Source organism: Moschus berezovskii, chromosome 23 (assembly GCF_049115385.1).
Source record: "Moschus berezovskii isolate FMDL1 chromosome 23, NW_MosBer_1.0, whole genome shotgun sequence".
In the NCBI taxonomy this organism is placed as follows: domain Eukaryota; kingdom Metazoa; phylum Chordata; class Mammalia; order Artiodactyla; family Moschidae; genus Moschus; species Moschus berezovskii.
In genome coordinates this window covers 34,146,205-34,173,128 of record NC_142482.1, presented here as the reverse complement: position 1 = coordinate 34,173,128, position 26,924 = coordinate 34,146,205, and the positions used below count along the sequence as shown (strand labels likewise).

General features: G+C 39.9%; 2 protein-coding genes across 2 annotated transcripts; one reads left to right on the top strand and one right to left on the bottom strand.

Moving 5' to 3' along the window:
- Window positions 1-1,860: 1,860 nt before the first annotated feature.
- LOC129543353 (cytochrome P450 2K6-like) lies at window positions 1,861-25,041 on the top strand. The gene is given in 11 exon segments (XM_088831239.1): window positions 1,861-1,951; window positions 5,383-5,529; window positions 7,494-7,642; window positions 9,427-9,600; window positions 10,191-10,332; window positions 10,692-10,876; window positions 11,590-11,731; window positions 12,814-13,153; window positions 21,692-21,861; window positions 24,787-24,829; window positions 24,933-25,041. Coding segments are annotated over 11 exon segments (1,692 nt in total).
- Window positions 21,547-25,897, bottom strand: C23H6orf141 (chromosome 23 C6orf141 homolog). The gene is made up of 2 exons (XM_055406839.2): window positions 24,845-25,897; window positions 21,547-22,107 (listed from the first exon to the last, which is right to left on the bottom strand). The coding sequence occupies exon 1, from the start codon at window positions 25,765-25,767 to the stop codon at window positions 25,129-25,131; it is 639 nt and encodes a 212-aa protein (XP_055262814.2). The 5' UTR covers window positions 25,768-25,897; the 3' UTR covers window positions 21,547-22,107; window positions 24,845-25,128.
- Window positions 25,898-26,924: the final 1,027 nt, after the last annotated feature.

The following is a 26,924-nucleotide window of genomic DNA, read 5'->3' as shown; positions in this document are numbered from 1 at the left end:
ATACTTTAGAATGTATTTCTGATTAGCAAATAATCTCTCAACCAGAATAAAACCATCAAAACCTAGAAATTAACATGGTTGAATTATGACCATTGTTAGTTCAGGCTGCCATGACAAAATACCATAGATTGGGAGGCTTAAACAACAGAAAGTTATTTTCTCACTGCTCAGGAAGCTGGAAGTCCAAGATCAAGGTGTTGGTCAGTTTGGTTTCTAGTGAGAACCTTCTTCCTGGCTCGTAGATATCTGCCTTCGTGTGCTCACATGGCTTTTTTTAAAGTGTATGAACACACAGAAAGAAACAGAAAACTCTTTGTCTTCTTATAAAACAACCAGTCTTGTCAGATAAAGACCCTACCCTTATGATCTACTTTAACCTTATCTCCTAAAAATTCTATCTACAAATACAGTCATATTGGGAAGAGGGTTGGGGGAGTGGCTAAGGGTTCATGAATTTGAGAAATACAATTCAGTATATAGAAACTGTCAAGTCCTGAAACAGCATTCAAGTTTCACCAAATGTCCCAGGGGTGCCCTATACAGCAGAAGGATCCAGTTCAGAACCACATTTTTGCCTTCAGTTGTCATTTGTCTCTAATCTCTAATAGTTCCTCAATCCGCCTTTGATTTTTATGACTTTGATACTTCGGAAAATTACAGACTAGTTATTTTGTAAAACAAAATAAAAAGGCCAGAGGTCTTCCCATCATCTTCTTAACTAACATACAGTAGAAGTTCTGTTTACTGACACCCATTTTACTCAACTGATGGAATTAAGCAAGCTCTCTGTTCCATTACTGTAATATTATTCCAACAAATAAATTTTACCAGTTTACTTAATAATTGAACAATGCAATTGTAGCAACTTGTCAATAAGGAGTCTTTCTAAAACATCCAATTCAAAACGTAGCCATATTTTATAAATACATTTAATGTGGCCAGTAATTTCTATGGTAAATTTCTATTTTGAATTTATTAGAAAGTGAAAAGCTTGGGAGTCCCCAAGACCACACTCAGTTTCAATAATTTGTTAGAAAGAGTTACACAAATCAGAAAAACCATTATTCTTGTGGCTCCAGTTTATTACAGCAAAAAGATACAGATTAAAAGCAGGTGAAAGAAGCAGCACATAATACAATGTCTAGGAAAGTTCCAGACAGTCTTCCAGTTGTCTGCTCCCAGTGGAGTCAAGTGAACTGGACTTACTAGTAGCAATGACTTGTGGCAACATGCATGAAGTACTGGCAACAAGATCACCCAGCCTTGATTTCCAGAGTTCTTATTCAGGCTTGGTCACATACACATGACTGACCACCCACATGGTCTTCACCCTCCAGAGACTGAGCTGTTACCACACAGCCCAAGACCACATCATAAATCACATTATTACCAGAGACTGTCCAGGTGGCCCAAAGTTTCCAGTAAACAAAGACACCTTTATCAAGCAGGACATTTCAAGCTGTAGGGGTTACCTCCCAGAAGTTCAGAGCAAATACCAGACCTCAAACAATTTTATGTTATCAGTTTACTTAACGCTTGCTTGAATGATGCATTTTTAACAAGTTGCCTATATAGCACCTTTCAAAAACATCTGATTCAATGTTCACTTGTTTTAGAAATGCAGTAAATGAAAGTGGTGATTTCTAGGTTGGATATATTAGAAAGACTGTAAAGACAAGTTACTAAAACAACAACAACAAAAAGAAACAAACTGTGCTTGTATCGGACAAAAGCAACACATAGAATAAAGACAGTGATAGACTGGAAAGTCAACAGCACAAAAATCTAGCTTCTTCATTCAGAGCTCTTGTCTAGCTACTTTGCCTTACTTGAAGAATGTGAAGTTGAACATCTTAGACAATGTACTTTTTGTATAATTTATGCCAGGAAGAAGATAGGAAATTTCGACCAGCAGACAAAGGCAAGTCCTTCACCTTCCAACAAAAGGATGGTGAATAAATGCATGTGCCTGGGTCTTTATTCTCTAATTCTTTTTTTAGTTTTAAGCAATTTTTTCAATAATATGCCAGACATTAGATAACAGAGATTTGACCGTGTTGAATTTTACCTAAACCCTGTGATTCTGGAAATTTAAAGGAATTTTAAAAGAATCTTACCATTTTGTGTTCCAGAAAACAAAATAGTTTACTGAAAAAAAAAAAAAGAAAAAAAAAAAAGCCTTTCACTGTATGTTTAGATAAGAACCACAAAGCCCCTTGTTTACCTATAACAAGGCCAGGCACAAATTTCCATGCTCTGCCTAAATTATTTCCTGAACAACTGGTTTCACTATCAATCAGGACAAAATACTTATTAGAAAGACTGGTTAAGTTTCTCTCCTTCTTCCAGAGCCCTGAACCTTAGCCCACCCCCATCCCCAGCATGAGCCTTTATCAGTCTATATTGTCTAGTGACATTACACCACTCTTCATAGTATAAAAACTATCACTCACAACAGTGTATGTCCATTCCTTCCTTCCTGGTATTTGCTCTTATACATTTTACTTTATACATTAAAAACCTCAGAGTACATGGTCATCCTTTTTGTTTAAAATTTTAATTATCTTTTAAGACACTTAAATAGTAAGAAAATTTTTAGATATTTACCCAGATAGTCACCATTTCCAGTGCTCTTCGTCCCTCTATGTATTTTATTTCCATCCGGTATAACTTTCTTTTTGCTTGAAAGATTTCCTTTAACATTTGTTGTTGTGCCATACTTCTGGTGATGAACTCTTGTATCCTTTTTTCTTTTCAGTTTAGCTAAACCAAAAATACTAACAATAAAAAATACCCCCAAATAGTTCACTTATTTCTCCTACTCCCTACTCCCTGCTTCTGGCAACCATCAGTCTGTCCTCTATATCTATAAGCATAGTTTTTAAAAATATATATACGTTAGATTCCACACAAGGGGAGATTATGTGTCATTTGTCTTTCTCTGACTGTTATCACTCAGCATAATACCCTTCTTAGTTCTATCTATGTTGTCGCAATTTACAAGATGTCTTTCTATTTTATGGCTCAACAATAGTCCATTGCAATACATATACCATAATTTTTTATCAACAGGCATAAGATTATAATTAATAAGATAACAAAGGAGATAAAATCAATTTATATTTTTAAAAGAGATAATCCAAAAGAATGGAGAAAAACAGGGGAAAAAAAGAGCAACATGTAAGATAAAAAATAGTTCACATCAAATATAAATGGTCTAAGGACTCAAAAGACTGAGATTGTCAGATTAAATAAACAATACAAAACCCAAATATATGCTGTCTTTAAGAAACACACTTTAAATATAAGGACAAGAATGGGCTTAAAAGCAAAAGGATGAAAAAAAGATATTCCATACTAACACTTGTCATCAGAAAGCTGGGAGAGTTGTGTTAATATTAGACAAAGTAGATTCAAGAAAAAAAATACAGCTAGGTATTTAAAAAGGTAATTTCATAATAATAAAACAATCAAGAGAACATAACCATTCTAAATATGCATGCCCCTCATAACAAAACTTTAAAATACATGAAGCAAAATGGATACAACTGCAAAGAAATATAGGTAAACTCACAATTATGATTTTAAAAAATTACCCCTCTCTGAATAGTTAATAGATCCAGACAGGAAATCCCTAGTTTTCTCCTTCAAATCTCAGGACACAAGGCTGAATATTTCCAGCAATTTTCTTTACACACTCAGAAGTAGAGCCTATAAAGAAACATTTGATTGCTGGTCAATTTATCATCGGGGCTTCCCCGGTGGCTCAGTGTTAAACAATCTGCCTGCAATGCAGGAGATGCAGGAGACGTGAGTTTGATCCCAGGGTCAGAAAGATCCCTGGAGGAGGGCATGGCAACTCACTCCAGTATTCTTGCCTCGAGAGTCCCTTGGACAGAGGAGCCTGGCAGGCTACAGTTCATAGGGTTGCAAAGAGTCAGACAAAACTGAAAACGACCGAGCACACACTCACACAGCTTATCATCATTTCCAAGTGCTATATTAATCAGAGCCAGATATGTGAATCAGCATTGTGAAGCAGCAATATTCTGGAGAGATTAATAGCTCTGGAGTCAGAGAAACTTGAATTCTTTCACATACCAACTATCAATGGGTCGCAAAGAGTTGGACGTGATTGAGCAACTAACACTTTCACTTCAAGGCTCTAAGAGGCTGAGTAACTTGTTCAAGGTATGTGTTAGGATTTGCATGCAGTACTCATTAAGTTAAAAATCAGTATTTTTTTCATGAAACACTTTTAGGAGAGTGAAAAGGTATGAGTTCCTCATTGCATACTCAGTTGCTTAGTTGTGTCTGACTCTTTGCAACCCCATGTATTATAACCCATCAGGCTTCACTGTCCATGAGATTGTTCAGGCAAATACTGGAGTGGGTTGCCATTTCCTACTCCAGGCTATCTTCCCAACCCAGGGATCGAACCCATGTATTCTCCATTGGCAGGTGGTACATTACCACTGAGCCATCAACCTTGAAATGTTTGACGTGACATTGTTATCTGACCAACCAGAAACAAATCATGATGTATGTTACTAAGCAATACCAGTAGTTGTATTATAAAGTGTAGAATTCACATTGAGGATTAAACAAGCTGTATTTCTCTGAAAATTTAAGACTAATCCCTGTTTTGCGTGCATAATTAGTTACCATTCACCCAAAGTCAGACATCCTGGAATGTGAAGTCAAATGGGCCTCAGAAAGCATCACTACCAACAAAGCTAGTGGAGGTGATGGAATTCCAGTTGAGGTATTTCAAATCCTGAAAGACAGTGCTGTGAAAGTGCTGCACTCAATATGACAGCAAATTTGGGAAACTCAGCAGTGGCCACAGGACTGGAAAAGGTCAGTCTTCATTCCAGTCCCAAAGAAAGGCAATGCCAAAGAATGCTCAAACTACCGCACAATTGCACTCATCTCACATGCTAGTAAAGTAATGCTCAAAATTCTCCAAGCCAGGCTTCAGCAATACGTGAACTGTGAACTTCCAGATGTTCAAGCAGGTTTTAGAAAAGGCAGAGGCACCAGAGATCAAATTGCCAACATCCGCTGGATCATGGAGAAAGCAAGAGAGTTCCAGAAAAACATCTATTTCTGCTTCATTGACTATACCAAAGCCTTTGACTGTGTGGATCACAATAAAGTTGACCAAAGACCTATGTCATTTTCAAAATGCTAAATATACAATTCAAAGAGAGGAGAAAGCACTTACAAAGTTTCCTTAAGTAAATATTTCAAGAGAAAGAGAAACTTCTGCCCTTACTTTCAATAGAGAGAATGTAATTCTTTTTAGTTTTTATTTATCCTCGGAAATTAGATTTTAAAAGCTTTGAGGAAATAACTCAAGAACATTTTCCTTATTACAAGGAATTTTCTTTTCTCATGGTGACACTTTGAAAATTATAAGATTCACCTTGACCATCTTACAGAACTTTGGAATGGGCAAGGAGGCCCTAGAAGACACAATTATAGAGGAAAGCCGGCATCTCATAAGGAACTTTGAGTCTCACAAAGGTGTGTAGGATAAAAAAAAAAAAACAAACTTATTTTTTATGAGAAAGAAGTCAACAAAAGGTGTACTTTTAATTATTTATTTTGACACAATTTCAGACCTGTAAAAAATACTTCCAAGAATATACAAATAATTAACAACATCTTTCTAGTCTTCTCCAAAATTCCCTAATGCCATCCTGTTACATTTGTTATTTTTTTCTCTCCCTATTTTTTGAATTTTTTGAGATATTCTGCAGAAATGCCGTCCCTTTATTCTTAAATATATTCATGTATTTTCTCAAAATAAGCAGACATTCCCATCTATTTCCAAAGTCCTGTTTTCCAAAATCATAAAATTAACATTAACATGGAATCATTAATTAATCTGAAGAATTTATTCAGATTTCATCACGAATGTTCTAAACAAATCCTGGCTCACACATGGCATTCAGTCTTTATGTCTTCTGCTTTCTTTAATCTGGAACAGTCTCTCAGTTACAGGTATGTTTCTGATCCCTTTAAAGAATGTAGAGATAATTCCAGGGTACTTTTATCAATATGAGGGGATAAATAATCCAAAAACTCATTTTCATGTCAAGCGTTTTCTCATTTCCTTAAGAAACTGAGCTCATTCCTTATTAAAAATGAGTCCATTTGAATATTATCATCACTGATGCCAGCATGAACGTGGAGAGAAGTTATCAAAGGTAGATGACCCTGAGATGAATGCAGGGGAGAAACGGAAGCCTCGGGGACCCACGTGCCAAATTAGCAGTCCTTGTGCATTTAGCAGAAGCTCTTGGAAGTCTGGAGAAAGTACATTCAGAAAAACCACTATTCTTTTTCTAGTGCAAGGCTCCTAACAGACATTAATTTCTCAGGGCTATGTCTACAGAGCAGCCCATGTGCCCTTCTGTTTGTATTTGAAGAAGGAAACATATTCTCTATAAGAGTTTCCCCTTCGGCTTTACATTTAAGGTAGGTCTGATGTTAAAAGTGAATCTTAGCAACTAGAATGCGCTTCACCTGAAAATAAATACACATCTGCTGATACATGTTTAATACTCTGAACAGTTTTCAGTGATACTGACAAAAATAGAACCCAGTAGCAGAAGAGGCTAAAACAAGGAATTACTCTGGATGAAGTTCTTTAAAATACGATCATTTTAACCATCTAGATATCCTACTTTAAAGTTTTAAAATTGAATGCAGCCTAGAAGGTTGAAATATTTCCCCAGATAATATGTATTAAAACTCTCCTACACACACAAGCACACACACTGAAATGCCTCTCACCTGGCCCATTCTAACTTCTTTGAGTCAAATGCAGCTTTCCTTTGACATAAATTTTTAGTTTTCCTTGTGGCAACCTTTTAACCAAATTCTGGGTATTTTTCAAGGTCCAGTGTAGTCTCACCTCTCCTTGTAGGGCATGGTCACAAATAATCCCTTTTCTCTATGAAATCCTTCATTCAACAGTCTATCCCAATCAGTCTCTAATTGGTTTAATGCTTTGTATGTGAATACAGTTTTCTCCTAGTACCAAAAAGTAGGCCGTTGCTACTAAGTCTTTCGTAAGCCAGAATGGCATAAAATGAAGAAGTAAATACCTTGAGATTCATCTTGATAAGGGATGCACAGAACATACCGAGATAAAGCACAGATGCTCACAGACACCGTTCAAAGCTATGGCGGCTTGATGCTGAGTGTAGTTCCTCGGGAAGACGCTTGGTGGCGCCACTCAATCCAAGTTCCAGCTACATTATCAAGGGTTTGCTGCAAAAAACAAAATCAACAAAATAACAGAAACACCACTTAAGGATTTTTGCTTTTTTGTGTGTAAAAGCAAAAACCATCTTCGGATTTCTTTTGGTTTACAAAAAAAAATACTAATGTAGATCTTCTGTTAAAGCGAAGTGGCGTAAAGCAAACTTTTGAGAATTGGCCACCTGTATTCCAAATCTGATTAATGAATTATCTTGCAGGAAAGCCCCTTGAGGTCAAAACACTAATGAACGCTTCTGTGGCTAACATCAACGTGTCCGTGTTGCTTGGAAAAAGGTACACCCCATTCCTAAGACTCTTAACCTTGATAGATCAAAGTGTGAAACTCATTGTCAGTCCTCCAACTGCGGTACCTGTATCCTTCTCATTCACTTTATTTCCTCAAAGCTGCTTCTGACTGTTTTCAAGAGACCATGAAAAAGTACTTATTAGAGAATCACCATTTCAAAAATATACCCTTTCTGAAACATTATTAACCTGCTTGGTTAAGAGATCTAATAGGTCTCCCATCACAGATTACTGCATCAAGTATCCTATGACGTAGGGATTGTGGATTACACCAATAAACAGTTTATTATACGGCTTTAGTAGATTCTTACCATCTTGACCATCTTTGATCTGCCCTACTAGTTATGCATGGAATGTGGATAAGCCATTAATGAGCAATGAGCACTCAGTGGAATCCACTCAGGAAAGTGAATTTTAACAGGACTGTCAGTTATCACAAAACTTATAAAGCACTAAATAAAACCTTAATATTTATTCTGAGCCATGTCAATGCACAATAGTTCTGCAATCCAATTTTTTTACATTTACAGATTAAGTTGCTATCTTCTAGACTGTATGAAAAAAATAGCTTTGTCAATTAGTTCTCCTTTTCAATAATACCATGGACAATCAACCATATTGTTTGATTTTGGAATTTAGACTCTTAACATAAAAATGCAGATTTGCTCTAAACACAAGTGCTAGAGAACACAGGGTTGGACAACAATGAGGACTAATTTTAAGTATGATCTTTTTATCTCTGGTATTTATTAAGTCATTTAGCAGGGGTTAGGAATCCCTTTGTGAATCTGATCAAATATATAAAGCATGTCTCTCAGAAAATGAATACACTGATAAACACTAAATTTAACAAACAGTGAACTTTGTAAGGGTCAGGGAATATTGGACTTAAGAGATACTTCTCTGAGACCTGTGGAAGTCAGCCTGTTGCAAATTTTAAAAAGAATTATTCTGATCCTTCAAGGGAACGATAGTCATAAATTTGTTGTTTCTGTTCAGTCACTAAGCCGTGTCCAACTCTTTGTGCCCCCATGGACTGCAGCGCGCCTGGTTTCCTTGTCATTCTCTATCCCAGAGTTTGCTCAAACTCATATCCGTTGAGTTGGTGATGCTATCTATCTTATCCTCTGTCGTCCCCTTCTCCTCCTACCCCCAATCTTTCCCAGCAACAGGGTCTTTTCCAAAGAGTCAGCTCTTAGAACATCTGGTGGCCAAAGTATTGGAGTTTCAGCTTCAGCATCAGTCCTTCCAATGAATATTCAGGACTGATTTCCTTTAGGACTGACTGGTTTGATCTCCTTGCCATCCAAGAGACTCTCAAGAGTCTTCTCCAGCACCACAATTTGAAAGAATGAATTCTTTAGCACTCAGCCTTTTTTATGGTCCAATTCTCACATTTATACATGACTACTGGAAAAGGCATCGCTTTGACTAGACAGACCTTAGCATAGTACATTGAACCAGAATAGTTTGAGTTGGAATCACCTCGTTGGGATTTTGCAAGCAAAACACTTAGATTTATAACTCTGACCATAAAACCAATATTGTTTTTATGTCTTATCTAAACCCTAAGTACATACATCTATGGCCAGAAGTGTAACATGCAAAATACTTTGGGTACACAGAATTTATTGTAAGTCATATTAATATTTATTATATGTTAACTGAATTCTGATAAATGAAATCCTGTTGTCTAGTCCAATCTGCCCCTGTTAATTGAGATAAAATCTAAGTCTATAGGAGATACTATTTCTATAACACTTGTAGAAATAATGGTGTCATTCCCATTATCCCAAGCATTACATAAGTATATTTAATTTACTTTGTTGTTTTTTACTCTCTGAGCTTTTCAGTATGTTTCCTGTTTTGGGGTTCCTCCTAAAAACTTATAAGACTATACTCAGGAATAAAGATGAATTATTTTCCTTTATAAGGATGACTTTCCTCCATCACCATCATAAATTTGACAAAAATGATCCAAGAAGCTTAATTGATGCCTTTTTGGTCAGACAGCAGGAGGTAATGGCATTTCTTCAGGGGTCACTTTAGCATATTATTATTTGATTTAGTTAGTAGCATCTTGAGGAAAAATACTTCTTTCAGAGAAGAAAGATAACTGGATTCAAGTTAATAATAATAGATTTGTACACTACGAAAAAACATTACTTATTACATTTTGCATTCCCAAATATTTTCCACTTCTTTTCATATCACTCTCTGAAGAAAACAAGATATATGGAAGATCTCAGATATGTTATCTTGTGGAATTAATATTCTTTTTTCTTTGCAATCTTGAAAAATATGTTTCAACTGACAGACTTGAGGGATCATTTAATCTTGTTTTAAAGAAACAGTGCCAGGAATGTTCTAATCACTCAAAAAACTTACTCCCAATTTTCCTAAATGAGAAACAGACTTTCCCAGTTTTTAGAATTAGTTTTTTATTAGTATCTGGGATGTGCTTTATCCTAAAATTCTGCACAAGTCTCAAAAAATTTCCATTCAATCAAGGGAAGAATGCAAGGTTTTATTACTTAAATTCACATGAGGTTGTGATGATCATCCAGATAAGATTATTTCATCATTAATTATTCCTTTTCCTCTCTCAGGAGAAAGATACATCTACTGATTATTTCAATGATGATACTTTGGTGGTACTTGTTAATGATATGTTTGCAGCAGGTACAGAGAGCATGGTTTCCACTCTGTGCTGGGGGATTCTGTTCATGTCACGATATCCTGAGATCCAGAGTAAGTCTCCTAAGATTCAGGGCATTGCCTGAAGGAGAGGAAGCAGAAATCTGTTGGATTGGACAATGCAGAATTCTAGAACCATCCTGGATACCTTTAATTTGTACCCTTGAGGAGAGTTTGTACCTTTAGTCTCCTTGTGATATAAGAAAGCAGATTTGCTCTCTAAACATCCTGAGATGATCTGAAGGGTCCCCAGAGGAGTCTAGGAATAGAGGACTGGGGGTGGAAGCAATGTGTGGTGAAGATGAGTCAGAACTCAGAGTACTTGGGTTTGACTTTCATATTTAAAGAAAGTGGAGAGGCTGTTCCAACACCCCCTCCCACCACGGACCCTAACCGTTCTCTCTTTCATCCAGAAAAGGTCCATGATGAGATTGCCAAAGTCATGGGGTCCACCCAGCCTTGAATGGCACACTGAACTCAAATGCCATACACAGATGCTGTCATTCACGAAGTGCAGAAATTTGCTGATATCCTGCCCGCAGGCTTACCCCGAGCAGCCATCACAAATACTATATTTAAAAACAACTATATTCCAAAGGCAAGGGTTTAAGAAGGGGGATGAGGGGAAAGGGAAAGAACATCAGAATGCTGTTCAAAATCACAGAAGCGCCGAGATGAACTGTCAGGCAATCTCTGCCCTCACTGGTCCCTCCATCCCTCCCGGTCTCCCCTCACCCCAGCCATTCAACCAGAGGTAACGGAATGTCTACATACACAGTAGGTGATATTTGCTCAGTGTGACTTTATAACGTATTATTAATTTTTATGTCATAGCCGAGGAAGTTGGGGTGGCTTATTTTTGAGGATTTGTTTTGATGGGCTTGTTAAATTTAGTTTGTCCGCTGTCACAGTCCGTGGAGATAAAAGAAAGATCAAGCCTTTTGGAGCCCACAAACCCACCAGGAAGGCTCACAGTCACCAAATGAGGACTTTTAAACGCCCACCACATGAATTTATCAAAAGTTAAAAACCATGCTGTTAGCACACCGCAGATACATGGCCAAGTCAGAATCTGTTCCTAGTTCTGAATCCAAGGTTTGTGTTTTTCAGCAGGTACCAGATGAAAATTTGTCAGAGAACATGAATACCCTGCACCCAGTCTCAAGTGCCATCTCCCCCTTGTCTTCTTCCTGTTCCTTCTAGAATACACCGCTTCTCTAAAATTGCCAACCGAGGTCATCGTACGTCTCTAAGAGCCACCTTTTTAGGAAGGAATTTCATCTCTGTCACTAATAACACTTTCATCTCTAGGGCACTGAAGTCATCTTTTTGTTGACCTCTGTACTTCGAGATCAAACACAGTGGGAACACCCAGACATCTTTAACCCTGAGCATTTCCTTGACTCTACCGGGAAGCTTATCAAGAAGGAAGCTTTCATACCCTTTTCAGTAGGTAAGGCATTTTACTTTAGAAAGGTGATTCAAAAAATCTGGAGAGATTTGGCCCTGGCTCAAGGCCAGGGCTAAGGTTCTGTAATTTGCCATGTGGCACTAAACTTCAGAAATAATGAAAGAGTTCTCCCCCAGCTTTCAATTGGCTGTAGGACATTGGGCATTGGAATGGCATTTTCTTGAGGAATCCTGGAAGATTCCTTGTGGCTAAGCCTAGGGCAGAGCCTTGGGAATTTGAAGAGAAAGTTGAGCAGGGCGACTATGGGCAAATTCACTTCGCTCCATCTATAAAAAGCCTGGCTTTAATTGTGAAAATACCAGTGTTTCTTTTAGAATTTCTTCTTTTTTTTTGCAGCATAGTTGATTTACAATGTTCTGTTAGTTTTAAGTGTACAGAACTATGATTCAGTTAAATATATACATATATCTATTCTTTTTCAGATACTTTTCCCTTATAGGTTATTACATTTGAGTATAGTTTGTTGTGCTATACTGCTATATGAACTTATTCTAGTTTTTAAACATCTTGGCATTTCCCCCAATAATTCATATTTTAAAAATAGTACTAGCCAAATACTCGTCTTAAGTGCTTCGGCATGATCTAGTTTCTAGTCACACATGCAGTCTCAAGTCTGAGACTCGTGACCTCATGTTTGGAGTTCTAGTCGGAGTTCTAGTCAGATTCCAGTTTCTCCCCACCCTCCAATGCATCACCACACCTGATTCATCTTCTCTGTGTGCCTGGCTCACTTCTCTCTGTATACCAGAACTTAGATACAAAGATTTCATATGAAGGTGAGACCTCCTTTAGCTCACTTTCCTATGGGTTCTCATCACATACTTGGTTTTACCTGTCATAACATGGTTCACATTAAAACCTTAAAATTTTCTCCCTCAGGGGAGCCCAATTAATTTTCTATTTCCAATGCTTCAACAAGGAGACAGAGCCTGTAAAACAAGGGGTTGACTGACTCACACATTCTGAAGAAGAAATCACACACGGATTGTTTCCCTCTTTGTCCACACCATTTTTTCAGATTTTTTATCTGTCTTATAACCCTTCACTACCATCCACCTCTCTAGGTCCCCGGATGTGAGCTGGGGAGTCACTGGCCAAGATGGAGCTTTTGCTTTTCTTCATGAGTCTCCTGCAGAAGTTCACCTTCCAGCCACGCCCTGGGGTCTCCCATCTGGACTTGGACCTAACCCAGGATACTGGTGTCATCATTCAACCAATGCCTCACAGGATATGTGCTCTGCCCAGCCTAGGGTCTGCATCCAGCTACCGTACCAGTTCTCTGTGTTATCTTGTGGTCCTTCGACTGACTGCATTGTTCTGCATCTTGACAGCCGTGTACTCTGCCACGTCCTTCAGCGTTGCTTCAGTAGGCAGTCACATCATCCCAGAGGCCTCTACTGTTAAGTCAGATTGGGTTCCTCTGTTAATTTCTGTAGCAAAAACCTCCTTACTGACATTCTCCAAGACAGGACACATCAACACAACATTTGACAAATAGAACCTTTACTTAGTACCTTAAGGTTTTGCCCTCCAGTCCGAGAAACTGTCCTTTTCCTCCAAGGCATATGAAACATCTATGTATTACTAGTTCTAATTGCTTGGGGCAGGGGAGAAGGGTGCTGTATAATGCTTGGTCTAGAATGCTCATGAATATCTTTAAATCTACAGTGAAGAAAATTCAACTCTTAAGCGAGGGTCCCATTAAACATAAGATATTGGCTTCATTCATTGGTTCAATCAATATAGGATGACTAATAACAGATCATTGCTTGTGAGTATGACCAATTTGCTGAGGTTAGAAAATGAGGCTCCTGCTTCTGACATAACTGGAACTTGAAGACCACCCCAGTTCTCTATGTTCAGTGCTCTGAGTCCCAGTAAATCATACCCAAGGGACCTATGAGCAGAATAAAGAAATCATTGTCAGTTCCCATGAGACACAAAGCATCTTTAGCCTTTACAAATCAAATGGACATCCCTAATATCAACATAAACAATTCTCCCCTGCTCTTATCTGATTCCTATCAAAGGCAAAATTGCAATGGACAGGGATAAACAGTAAAGGAAGGTTTTATTTAAGGCTGTTGCAATAGGGGAGAGAGGCCAGAATTTAATCTGAGCTCAATTCAACTGAAACAAGGGAGGGAAAGGTTTTTAAGTTCTAACATGAGCTAGTGACTCAAGGGATTAGACCTGATAGACAGAGTGCCTGAAGAACTAAGGATGGAGGTTTGTAACATTGTACAGGAGGCAATGATCAAAATCATCCAGAAGAAAAAGGAGTGCAAAAAGGCAAATGGTTGTTTGAGGAGGCCTTACAGGTAGCCGAGAAAAGAAGAGAAGCAAAAGGCAAAGGAGAAAAGGAAAGATATAAGCATCTGAATGCAGAGTTCCAAAGAATAGCAAGGAGAGATAAAAAAGCCTTCCTAAGTGATCAATGCAAAGAAATAGAGGAAAGCAATAGAATAGGAAAGACTAGAGACTTCTTCAAGAAAATTAGAGATATCAAGGGAATATTTCATGCAAAGATGGGCAAAATAAAGGACAAAAACAGTATGGACCTAACAGAAGCAGAAGATATTAAGAAGAGGTAGCAAGAATACACAGAACTATATAAAAAAAGATCTTAATAATCCAGATAATCACATGGTGTGATCACTCACCTAGAGCCAAACATCCTGGAATACAAAGTCAAGTGAGCCTTAGAAAGCATCACTAAAAGCTAGTTGAGGTGATAGTATTCCAGCTGAGCTATTTCAAATCCTAAAAGATGATGCTGTTAAAGTGCTGCACTCAGTATGCCAGCAAATTTGGAAAAAACTCATCAGTGGCCATGGGAGTGGAAAAGTTTCCATTCCAATCCCAAAAAAAGACAATGCCAAAGAATGTTCAAGCCACTGCACAATTGCACTCATCTCACACACTGCTCAAAATTCTCCAAGCTAGGCTTCAACAGTATTTGAACCATGAAATTCCAGATGTTCAAACTGGAAACAGAAACGGCAGAGGAACCAGAAATCAAATTGCCAACATCCATTGGATCATCGAAAAAGCAAGAGAATTCCAGAAAAACATCTACTTCTGCTTCATTGACTATGGTAAAGCCTTTGACTGTGTGAATCACAAAAAACTGTGGAAAATTGTTCGAGAGATGGGAATACCAGACCAGCTTAACTGCCTCCTGAGAAACCTGTATGAAAGTTAAGAACCTACAGTCAGAATTGGACATGAAAAACAGACTGGTTACAAATTGGAAAAGGAGTATGTCAAAGTTGTATATTGTCACCCTGCTTATATATACTTATACAGAGTACATCATGTGAAAATGCCAGGCTGGATGAAGCACAAGCTGGAATCAAGACTGCTGGGAGAAATATCAATAACTTCGGATATGCAGATGACACCACCCTTATGGCAGAAAGCAAAGAGGAACTAAAGAACCTCCCGAAAGTTAAAGAGGAGAGTGTAAAAACTGGCTTAAAATTCAACATTCAAAAAATTAAGACCATGGTATCCAGTCCCATCACTTCATGGCAAATAGATGGGGAAACAATGGAAACAGTAACAGACTTTATTTTCTTGGGCTCCAAAATCACTGTAGATGGCAACTGCAGCCATGAAATTAAAAGACACTTACTCCTTGGAAGAAAAGCTATGACCAACCTAGATAGCATATTAAAAAGCAGAGACATTACTTTGCTGACATAGGTTCATCTAGTCAAAGCTATTTCCAGTAGAGTTGGACCATAAAGAAGGCTGACCACCAAAGAATTGAGGTTTTGAACTGTGGTGTTGGAGAAAACTCTTGAGAGTCCCTTGGACTGCAAGGAGATCAGTCAATCCTAAAGGAAATCAGTCCTGAATATTCATTGAAAGGACTGATGTTGAAGCTGAAACTCCAATACTTTGGCCACCTGATGCAAAGAGCTGACTCATTGGAAAAGATCCTGATGCTGGGAAAGATTGAAGGCAGGAGAAGGGGACGACAGAAGATGAAATGGTTGGATGGTATCACCAAGTCAATGAATGTGAGTTTGAGCAAGAATCAGGAGTTGGTGATGGACAGGGAAGCCTGACATGCTGCAATCCATTGGGTCGCAAAGAGTTGGGTACAACTGAGTGACTGAACTAAACTGTGAGCTAGTGGAAAAGTCCTAGAGTGCGGAGGGTGGTCAATGTGTCCTACACACTGAATTATTCTTTCATTTGCAAATGTTTTTCTCTGATTCTAGATCTGAGTTTGCTCATTTTTACCAACTGAAGTTAGGCTCCTACTCGCCCTCAGAGCCTGGGAGATAGGGACAGTAAGTTCCTTAAAGGTTACATTTCCACGGGATGTCTTCCATGTCCTTGAGACATCCCTGTATTGTAAAACTGGCAAGAGATTTTGAAAAATACTTACATCTTAACGGGGCAGAGAAATAATTTATAATTAAAAGTGTTCTCAAGTAAATTCTCTAAGGAAAAGGAAGGTCAAGGTCTAGAGTCAGAAACTAGCCTGCTTAAGGTGAATCAAGTAGACAAAAGTACTAAGGCCTTGGTCATCCCCAATCCAGCATTCTCCACAAAAATTTTTAGAATGAGTCAGATGGGGGACTTTCCTGGTGGTTCAGTGGTTAAGAATCCACCTGCCAATACAGGGGACACGGGTTTGATCCCTGGTCCAGGAAGATCTCATGTGCTGCATGGCGACTAAGCCCATGCACCATCACTACTAAGCCCATGTCCTAGAGCCTGTGCTCCAACACGAGAGAAGTCACCACAGTGAGAAGCCCACACACCGCAACTAGATGGCAGCCTCCACTCTCCACAACCAGAGAAAGCCTGTGTGCAGCAGCAAAGACCCAGAGCAGCGAAAATAAAATAAATAATAATTTAAAAAGAAAGATGAGTCAGACTGGGGAACATTCAGGTACCCTGGCTTCCCAGTGGAACTAAATGATAAAAAAAAAAAAAAATTGGGGCTTGCTAATTTTAATTTGTTTAATCATATTCAAGAGACAGCTGCATTTTCTGAATTGCCCATAATATATAATTGGTATTCAATAATATGTAGTTAATTCTAAATCTAAAGTCAGAATTAATTTATGGACTGCTTTCTTTTACAGAGATCAACAGAAATAGCTTTGATTCACAATCAGGAATTTGAGTTCTAATTCCAATCCTTTCAGTTCCCCATTTTTATGACCTTATGACTACATATTGGCAGTGGGGTACTTAGTGAATGTGACATCAGAAGCAGATGATTTTTAACATTAATATGAAAAATAATTTTCAATAGTAATCATACAGTAAGTAATTTTGATCCTTTGGTGAGTCTGATATAATTACTATATATGAACATCTGTCAAGCAGCTAATACACTTTAGTAAAACTGTTTAGTTTTTACATTTAGTAGAAATGTCTAAAAAAGAAACAGAAATTACTAAATTATACCATTCATGGAATATTTTCTTTTCCTGATTCATTCTTTAAAAATATCAATAAATAACTTTGTGTTAATTATCCAAATCCATTAAAACCATTCATGGGTGAACTAAATTTGCACTTATTGAACAAAAAATATTACATTTCACTGTTTCCTTATCTAAAGTTTTATACATAAGTCACAGCTAATATCAGAACTGAAGTAACTCGAGTTCTCTTTCTTAATCACTACAACTCCTGTGTTACAAACTTATACTGACTCTACTTTTGAAATACAGGAATATATAGGGGTTGGAGACACAAAGTGCATTCCAAGTGAGTAAGATTCTGAAGTCTTAGGAACTTGCTCTCTAAATGAATCATGTAGCTGATTCTGTGAGAGAGACAGTACGTGTGTGGATATGTATACGTGTGGTTGAGAGAGAGAGGAAGAGATTGATTGGGGGACAACACTGAGAGTTCTTATATTACCTTCCACCCAGAAAAAAACAGTAAAGGAAAATAAAAATATGCTCATTGGAGGCTTACCTCTGAACTGTTAAACTTCAAACAGTAATCACAGGAGTTTTTTTACAATTTAGATTAACAATAGGTTTCTTCAGAGACAAGTATTTTATTACTAAGCCCACAGTAATAATAAAAAAGCCGACAGGCTTTTAGTCCAGCATTACTATTATTTTTAAATCTCTGAAGATGATGTACTGCTTAACTTTTCACTCCTGGGGCAAACCCCGCTCATTGCCTGAAGATAATTCTGTCACTGAATACAGGTCACAGAACCTCCTTTCTTCTACTCCTGTATGTTAAGATTACTTCACTTGTTAAGTTTGTACATTTTCCCATCCAGTTGGGATGCTGGGATGGAAAGATTGTAAAGCCTGTAACCTCTGGAATCTTAGTCAATGTTGAGGCTGGCTTGGGAAGTCCATAGGCTGGCAGATGGCTTCTTTCTGAAATGTGGACATCAGTGGTCAGGGAATCCTTCCACATGGCTGCGTTCACAAGTCCTCCTTTAAAGTTCTTTAAAAATCCTCTGGTGCCCTGTATACCTCCCTGTCTCTCTCCCAAGTAAGCTGAATTCAGGGTATTCATTTGTTTCTACTTTTTCATGGACCCAGCAGGCTTTCAAAATAAGCTCAAAGTCATAAGATTTTTTAGAAGTGAGACATGGACCTAAGGATTATACAACAGCCACGCAAATCAGCTTTAACACTCAAGGTTCTGAGCCTGGGGCAGGTGTGTCCAACAAATCAGCCTTAGGATTAGGCTGGTGCACTTAACAGCCTCAGTGATCAATGGATTGTGCCCTCTGCCTCCACGGACGGAGAAGGCAATGGCAAGCCACTCCAGTACTCTTGCCTAGAAAATCCCATGGGTGGAGTAGCCTGGTAGGCTGCAGTCCGTGGGGTCGCTAGGGGTCGGACGCGGCTGAGCGACTTCACTTTCACTTTTCACTTTCCACTTTTACATTGGAGAAGGAAATGGCAACCCACTCCAGTGTTCTTGCCTGGAGAATCCCAGGGACAGGGGAGCCTGGTGGGCTTCCATCTATGGGGTCACACAGAGTCGGACACGACTGAAGTGACTTAGCAGCAGCAGCAGCAGCCTCCATGGACGCTGTGCAGTTCTTACTTTACTCTCAGTAAGGTGGCACTAATCCATTATACAGCATTTTGGGTGTCAACAGTCAGGGCTGAACTATGCCAGAGTATAGTTCACACCATAAAGAAACTCCTCGCAATGCTGCATTCTAAGAATTATAATGTGACTTTCTCCAAAAAAAAGAATTCTGTGACTGGACCTTCCAGAATTCTGTAACTGGGTCTTCTAGTTCTTCTGTTTTCAAGATGAGTGATGAACAATATAAATGGACAATAGTCAAATCACATGTGATAATAATAATAATAAAAGACAGAAAAAGTCTTAGTAAACATCACTGGTTTGAGAGACTGACCTCAAGTCCTCCAAAACAAAAAGTGAGTTTTTAAGCACTGAGTTTAGTTGGGCTCTGAAGTTATGAAGCTGGGTCCTGACTCCCTTGCAGAAACTAGGAGTTGAGGCCCTCATCTTTCTAGATTATATTTCAAAGGAATTGCTTCTGGTCCTTGAGACAGACAGTCCTGCTCCTGGGTTGTAAAACTGGCAAGCAGTCAGGAGATTTATATCTCAAAGGGGCAGAGAAAGAAATTTACAATTGCATGTTTTCTCAAGTAATGCCGAAATGCAGCAAGATCCTATGGTCTTCCCGCCGACATCCTCCACCTGCCTTTTATCTGTGGAAAAACTTTAACCAAAGAACAAGTTTAATCAGAGAACTGAGAAAACACAGAAGCAAAGAAAAGCAGGACAAACAATAATAGTTTAGCTATTAATACTAAGCAAAGTTAAGGACCTTTAGTTGCTTTTTGAGGGTTATAGATAATATTCTGAGCCATATCCTGTGAGCGTTGTTGCAGATACTGAAATCCCCACCAGGCAGAAGCTAACTACATGATGACCAGACTGTAGCCATGACTTAAGCTGCCACAGTTCCAAGTACTGGCCTTAAGGAAACAAACTGACTCTGGAACTGAAGATTAACTGTACTTAATCACGATGACACGAATCAGACCACCGATGACCAATTTCAAGATGACTGTCAAGAGCTGATGGTGCTGTTTCTTCACGGAGCCACCACCCTCTGACGATAAAAGCTCTAGCCCGCTGGAGTTGTCAGTGGGCCAGCATCTAAAATAAGGCAAACTGTCCTTTCCACCAACCTTGCTTCAGAATTGGCATTTGAGTGGCCAGCGGCCCGAGCCCACTTTCAGTTACAATGATCTAAGGAAAAGACACTCAGACTATAGTCAGGAAAAAACCTGAAGTTTAGCTTGAGCTGAGAATAGTTAACATCATCTTGGTCACTATAAAAGTTTCCCTCTACCACGCCTGCCTTCGCTCCCCTGTCCAGTACAGGTGATATTAGCTGACTCCCTTTCTATAACCAAGCTCTGAATGAACAGCCTCTGTTTGTCCAATTTTTTAAGGCTGCAGCCTCCTGAAAGTACTCATTGGATCTTACAAATCTAAGTTTGAATTTAAATTAATTCCTTGCTTTGAAACTAACCAAGTCTTATGTTTTGTTAACTATTAGCTACATTGTGCCTAATAACTGATTATAATTCCTTACTCTTTCCAAAGTAAACTGGATTGTTTCTTTCCTTATCTTCATCTACAGAAACAAAGTTATAAAGATTCGCCCTCCCTAATTAAAGAGCAAAGTCCTGACCACAGTTATAAGAATGTCAGGGTGTTCAAGAGTCCGTCTTTGTTTTCTTATCTGAATCAGTTGATTCAAATTCAGGCTCCACCTTCCCCCCTCCCCGTCCCAATTCATTACTAGTGGCTGGCAAGTCCTGACTCAGCCTGTAAGTGTTGTAATTGGGCTTTCTTTAAAGACTTCCTGCCTACTTCCCTTAGGGAGATTTTTAAGTATTGTTTCATATTATTAGACAACAAAAGAATCACATTTCTGAAATAGTTTGACCTTCAATAACCGATCAGTCTTTCATTAGGAAAACTTTAGAATAATAAGGCTTAAAAAAAAAAAAGACAAAATTTTTTAGAGATTGCTTTGCCAATTCACACAGCAATACATATTTCACTCTTTTGTAATCTCTAAATGTTATCATGATTCTACAAAGCGTTATTTCCACAACATTGTTAACAATTACTGAGGAATATAGAAAAAATAAACCTTTTTTTAGTTTTTGTAAGTGACAGAGTAGGTTACAGCAGTAAATATAGCATATATGTCAATACCTGTCAAGCTTTAATGTGAATCACCCAGGGATTTTGACAAAATGAGAAATCTGATTCAACAGACTTAAGAGTGGGACCTAGAATCCTGCATTTCTTAAAACCCCATTCTTCATGATGCCCAAGTTGCTGGTTCACAGACCATACCTTGAATAGCATTGGAAGGACTGATGCTAAAGCTGAAACTGCAATACTTTGGCCACCTTATGCGACAAGTTGACTCACTGGAAAAGACTCTGATGCTGGGAAGGATCGGGGGTGGGAGGAGAAGGGGACGACAGAGAATGAGATGGCTGGATGGCATCACCGACTCGATGGACATGAGTTTGAGTGAACTCCGGGGTTTGGTGATAGACAGGGAGGCCTGGCGTGCTGTGATTCATGGGGTCGCAAAGAGTCGGACACGACTGAGCAAATGAACTGAACTGATGCATTAGTTTATACGAAGACAGTACTCAGATTTTATATATTGTTTATGCTCAGAAAAGTTGTATGTATATATGCACATATATACAACATTAAAAAAATCAAACCAGACTGGAAATATACCAAATATTAAAAGAGATCTGGGGTCACGGGTGAGTTTTTGTTTTATTTCATTTTTCTTTTTCCTCACAAACTAACATTTTCTTAAATTTTGTTTGCAGTGAATGTAACTTTTTCTGTTGATGGAGAGCTTTTTCTCTTTATCCTTTCTCTCTTTTTTTTTTTTTTAAGCAAAAAGGCACATCAAGTGCTAGTGACGGCCAACAAGAATAAGATCAGCAAGTGGAAGGCAATGACTCTCAAAGCTGATGGAGACTGTGGACAAAGGTTAAAGGAGGCTGACCCTTGCCTGATGCACGGCAGTTATGTGGCTGTCATTTGTGTCTTTGGCCACCTGCGTGGTCAGCTGGCTTCAGAGTCGTTGCTGTGACTCATCCACATAAGACAGCTGTAGATGACCACGTTTTTGGTGAGGTGGAAGTAAGACCAAAGATCCAAGACCCAGTCATTCTCAGAGACTTGACTTTAAATCAAGTTGGCATTGAGGATGCCCAAGCTTCCATTTGGATTCACTCCCAGGACACTGTTAGCTGGGAGATTCCTCAGCTTCCGTCCATGACAGCATTCTGCTCAGGGATCAGGAACACCTGTGAAGCAAACCCAACAGGACTTCAACGTATTACTTTCTGTATCAGGGAGACAGCTTTTAAAAGAAAATGTATAAGCATATTGTAGGCAGTTGGCAGGGAGGTTGATAAATGCTTTAAAAGTAATTTTTACTTAAAGGAAAGAAAATTAACCCAAACATTTGGATTGAAGGAATTTGGCTGACTAGAATAAATACATTTTTGAAAGAAAGGAGATGAAATGAAAATTCTCTCATTCTGCTTTTCTGAGATGATAAGGGTGCCAGATTTCAAATCCCAGAGGGCAGATAGACTAACCTGACAGGTCCTAAAAGTACTCCAAGCTCGTAGCTGCCAGAGAACCAAGCATCTGTGAATCCTCTTCAAAGGCTGTCAAGTGCAGCGCAACTTAGGCCTCTTAGACTTAGGATCAATCTTATCACAAGCTAGGGAGAAGGGGGGCTATTACTGAGGAATTTAAGGAATGTATTTATATCTATTAAATGTTGGGAAATGCTAGAAATAAACCTCTTCTTCCAAGAATGCAGAAAAAAGTCCATAAAAACCACTCATTTACGATCTATAAGTTCTTTTGTGTTGTGTGCCTTCTGATGCTTTTTATTAAATAAAAGCCTAAAGTGAACTAAACAATAATAATCATTAACCTTGAGCATTTACTATATGCCAAGCACTGCTCAAAATATTTTTCATCTAACTTAATCCTAGGAAAAAACCCTGTAAGGTTGATACTATTTATTATTCTTATTTTAAACAGTTAAGGACCCAAAAGCACAGAGAGGTGAAGCACTTGCCCCAATGCACAAGGTTAGTTAGAGGTGCAGTGGTTTCAAACCCAAATAGTTCACCTCCTGAGTTTGCTCCATAGAAAAGGCAATGGAAAGATACTACTGTTTTGGGTCAACTTTAAAGAGGCTGTTTGAGAATTCCTTGGAGATCCAGTGGTTAGGACTCAGCGTTTTCACTGCTGAGGCCGCAGGTTTGATCCCAGATTGGAGAACTAAGATCCTGCACGCCATGCAGACAAAAAACAAAAAAAGCAACTTTTCTTGTCTATATTCAAAGCTCAACCATGTGGGGCACATGTTGATTCTCAACAACTTATTAAGTTAGATCTGAAATTTGTCTGCTAAGTTAAACCTCACATTGGAGCCAGGCAGGATTGTTAGGTAAAAAGATAATTCATTTCATGGAGTCTATATTACCTTTTTGACCTACCAAGCAATTTTGAGCACAGATGAGCTCTCAAGATACTTAATTCCACTCAGGTGAGGGTCACACTGGCCTGAGAACTGCTAGTGGTGAGTCTCCAGGCTACAGGCCTGGCCAGACTCAGGAACACCAAGGTGATCTTAGTATTTCTCATAAATGTGAGTCAGAAAACCCAGGCTACCCTCACTCATCTCTGATTCCCTAGAACTAAGTCCTAAAGGCCATCCCCAAACTTTTACAAGAGAGATGACCAGATCATATTATCTACTTAGTAAGCACATGCAGTAACTAGCTGTGTGACCACTTGACCTCTAGGTCTAGGTTGGCTCATCTGTAAAACAGGGACATATCCTACCTGTCTTGTTTGGCAAGAGGTGGATCAGACCACATCTGAGGGTCTGTCAAGCTCTAAACTGAAAATAAGGGGAAAACGAGAAGTCTGGGAGGGGGCCATGTTCAATAGTTTACTCCTCAAGAGTCCCCACTTGTTTCATTAATTCCTGCAGTAACCAGATACTCCTTCAGTTCATCAGATCATCTCTAGAGAGGGTGCTTTGCTCCTCACACACCTTCAAACCAGGCCCCACTACTAGAGAGTTAATAAAGATGGTGTTTGACAAAAAATTTAAAAAATAATAATAATAAAATTGAGTTGTTTCAATAGCATCAAAAGAAAATTTTTTCCGCAACAGCATCAAGAGATGTATTTCTGATCTGATCTTGACTACTAATCTTAATAAGAAACTCTGAATAAGATATAGTCATTTTATGGCAAACTATACATTTCTATCTACCTTTATCTGCAGTATTTCAAACATTAAAATAACTAAAATTTTCATATTAATGGCATTTTTACTGAACTAAATTAGATACTTTGGGGTTCAGGGTTAAGTCCTTTTAAATGGCATTTCACGTTGAAAGTTCTGCCTTCCGTTTTCCCCGCTTCTTTTCCTAGCGCCTCTTTTCTTCTCAACACTTGTGTTAGTCGGTCAGTCGTGTTCGACTCCTTGCGACCCCATGGACTACAGCCCGCCAGGCTCCTCTATCCTGGGATTCTCCAAGCAGGAATACTAGAGTGGGTTGCCAGTTCCTTCTCCAAGGGATCGTCCCGACCCAGGGATCGACCTCTGGTCTCCTGCATAGAGGAAGCCTTAACACTTAAATGTAAAAACAAGAAAGAGGTTTTGTTTACTGACTGCTTTGTTTTACATTTGATTTTCCCATTTCTTTTCACTTTCTATTTCAGTTTTAAAACAAGCCTCTCTCCCCAAATATTCCCATCTCCACCCCTGGCAGAGAGCCGACCTCAAACTTCCCTTCTGCTTTCAGGTCCCACAGTTAGAAAGGGGGCGGAGGCAGAAAAGTGACCAGTTGAGAGGAATTGCAAAATAAGAATTAACAATAGATTTTCTTATTTCAAAATTCCCCCGTTCTACAAATTTGAAAATATATTTCTTTCCCTCTTCTAAGGTCCGCAGACCGTCACAGTATTTAAGCCACAGCATTTAAGGAGGTATTTGTTGCTTACAGTTCGTCAGTCTTCATTGGGTGCCCTGTGCCTTCCTGGAGAGCAAGGCCAGACTCTTAAAAGGCTCTTGCTCTTTTGTTAATCACAGGTTGGAGTTTCCGGAAGCGCATTTTCTTGATAAGCGCTGCTTCACCGTCCCCGAACATTCCTCGGGCTCCTCTAGCCCACTGAATCTTGTCCGGGTGTCAGGTCCGTGAAACGATCCTCTCTGCGTGGACACGGCTGTTTCTCTTTGTGCCGAGAGCGCGGGGTTCTCCAGGGATCCTGGCGCCCCGCAACGCGTCTCACTCCCTGTTGGTGCGGAAAGTGACCGCGGTCATGGAGCGCTCCTCTGTCAGCGTGGTCATGCTGCCCTTCGCCCATGCGACCTCCAGGACTTCTTGTGTCACCTCATAATCCAAGACCCGCACGAGCAGGGGTTTGGGAGCTCGAGAGGGAGCGTCTACACGGCTGCCAGAAATTCTAATTTTCCGCGGAAAGAGAGGAGAAGAGCAGTTGGGTTCCCGGTCTTGTCCTTGCGCTTTGAAAAGGTCCTCCTTATCGGCAAGCTCTTCCCGCGCGGCGTCCCCCTGAGTCCCCAACCACCTCTCCGGGTGCAAAAGAAAGAGCACTTTATCTCGGACCCAGGAATCGCAGTCCGCGTTCCCCCCAGCCGCGCCGTCTTCGTGGGCGCCGCCCTGCCCGCGGCTCGATTCCGCCGCCGAGGGGTTCGGGGCCCCTGGGGCCGAGGGAGCCCCGCGCCCCGCCTCGCGCGCAAACATCCGGGAGCGTTGCTCGCCGCGGGGCGAGTCTGCGAGATCCGGAGCGCCGCGGGGACCCGGGGCCCCCATCCCAGTGTGAGGGCCATTCATTCGGTGGTTCTTGCGCGGAATTTTGCAGCGAACGCCAAGCGGAGCTCGGGAAAGCGCGGGACCGACGGCCATGGGCGTGGCCTCGCGCGCCCCGCCCCCCGGGCTCGGACTGGCCACGCCCGCGACGGAACTGCGCCTACGCTCTCCGGTATTCCGGGCCTTTAAAGGCGAAAAGCCTCCGCTCCCAAACACCCCCCAATCCCGCCCCTTCCACCTCGACACAGCCTCCCCTCCCCCGCCTCGGATCGCACTTCGTCTTCTTACCTGTGATCCTAGCCCTGCAACTGTGGTCTCATTTCCGAGTCTCTCCCCTCTTTCTTCTCCGCTCTATACTAATTTCCAGCCCATGTCCGTTTGTCTCCAGATACGGTAGACACTTGGACTGCACACACACCCCCACTTCCTCCTCGAAATGCCAAGCACAAAGTATGCCTTCTTTCCAAGGATTCTCCTTGGAGTGTAGGAACAAGGAAGTAAAAAAAAAAAAAAATTTAATCAAGTTCTTCTGATAAAAGTTTCCTTGACTCCGAACCCACCCCACCAGGTTTCCAAGCTTATGGAAAGTAGCTAGAAATGTGGAACCCTTTGAGAAATGGCTTTTGGCCGTATTTGTTGTTCTTCCATTGGAATGCGGGAATCAGCAGGACAGTGGTCACACTGGTCTTCATTTTGGTTATGATCTTGCTTGTTCCAGGAAGGGGCATTAGTGCCTTTGATCAAATGGAAATAAATAAAACCAAACCACTAAAAGAACTTCTGGATTTAAAATTTTGTGTTAACTTTTAAATTTTCACATTTCACTACTCCTCTCCCCCCACCCCCAGCCCGCAACACACACACACACACACACACACTTCTCTTTAACCCCCCCCAAATTAAAATACATATATATGAATCTCTGGGTAGACTTTCAGAATCTAATTATTAACAGGCCCTCTGAATTGTGATGCTGGAGAAGACTCTTGAACGTCTCTTGGACAGCAAGGAGATCAAACCAGACAATCCTAAAGGAAATCAAGCCTGAATGTTCATTAGAAGGACTGATGCTGAAGCACCAGTACTTGCCACCTGATGTAAACAGTGGATTCATTGGAAAAGATCCTGATGCTGGGAAAGAATGAAGGCAGGAGGAGGGGGTGGCAGAGAATGAGATGGTTACATAGCATCACTGATTCAACAGACATGAATCTGAGCAAACTCTGAGAGAGAGTGAGGGACAGGGGAGCCTG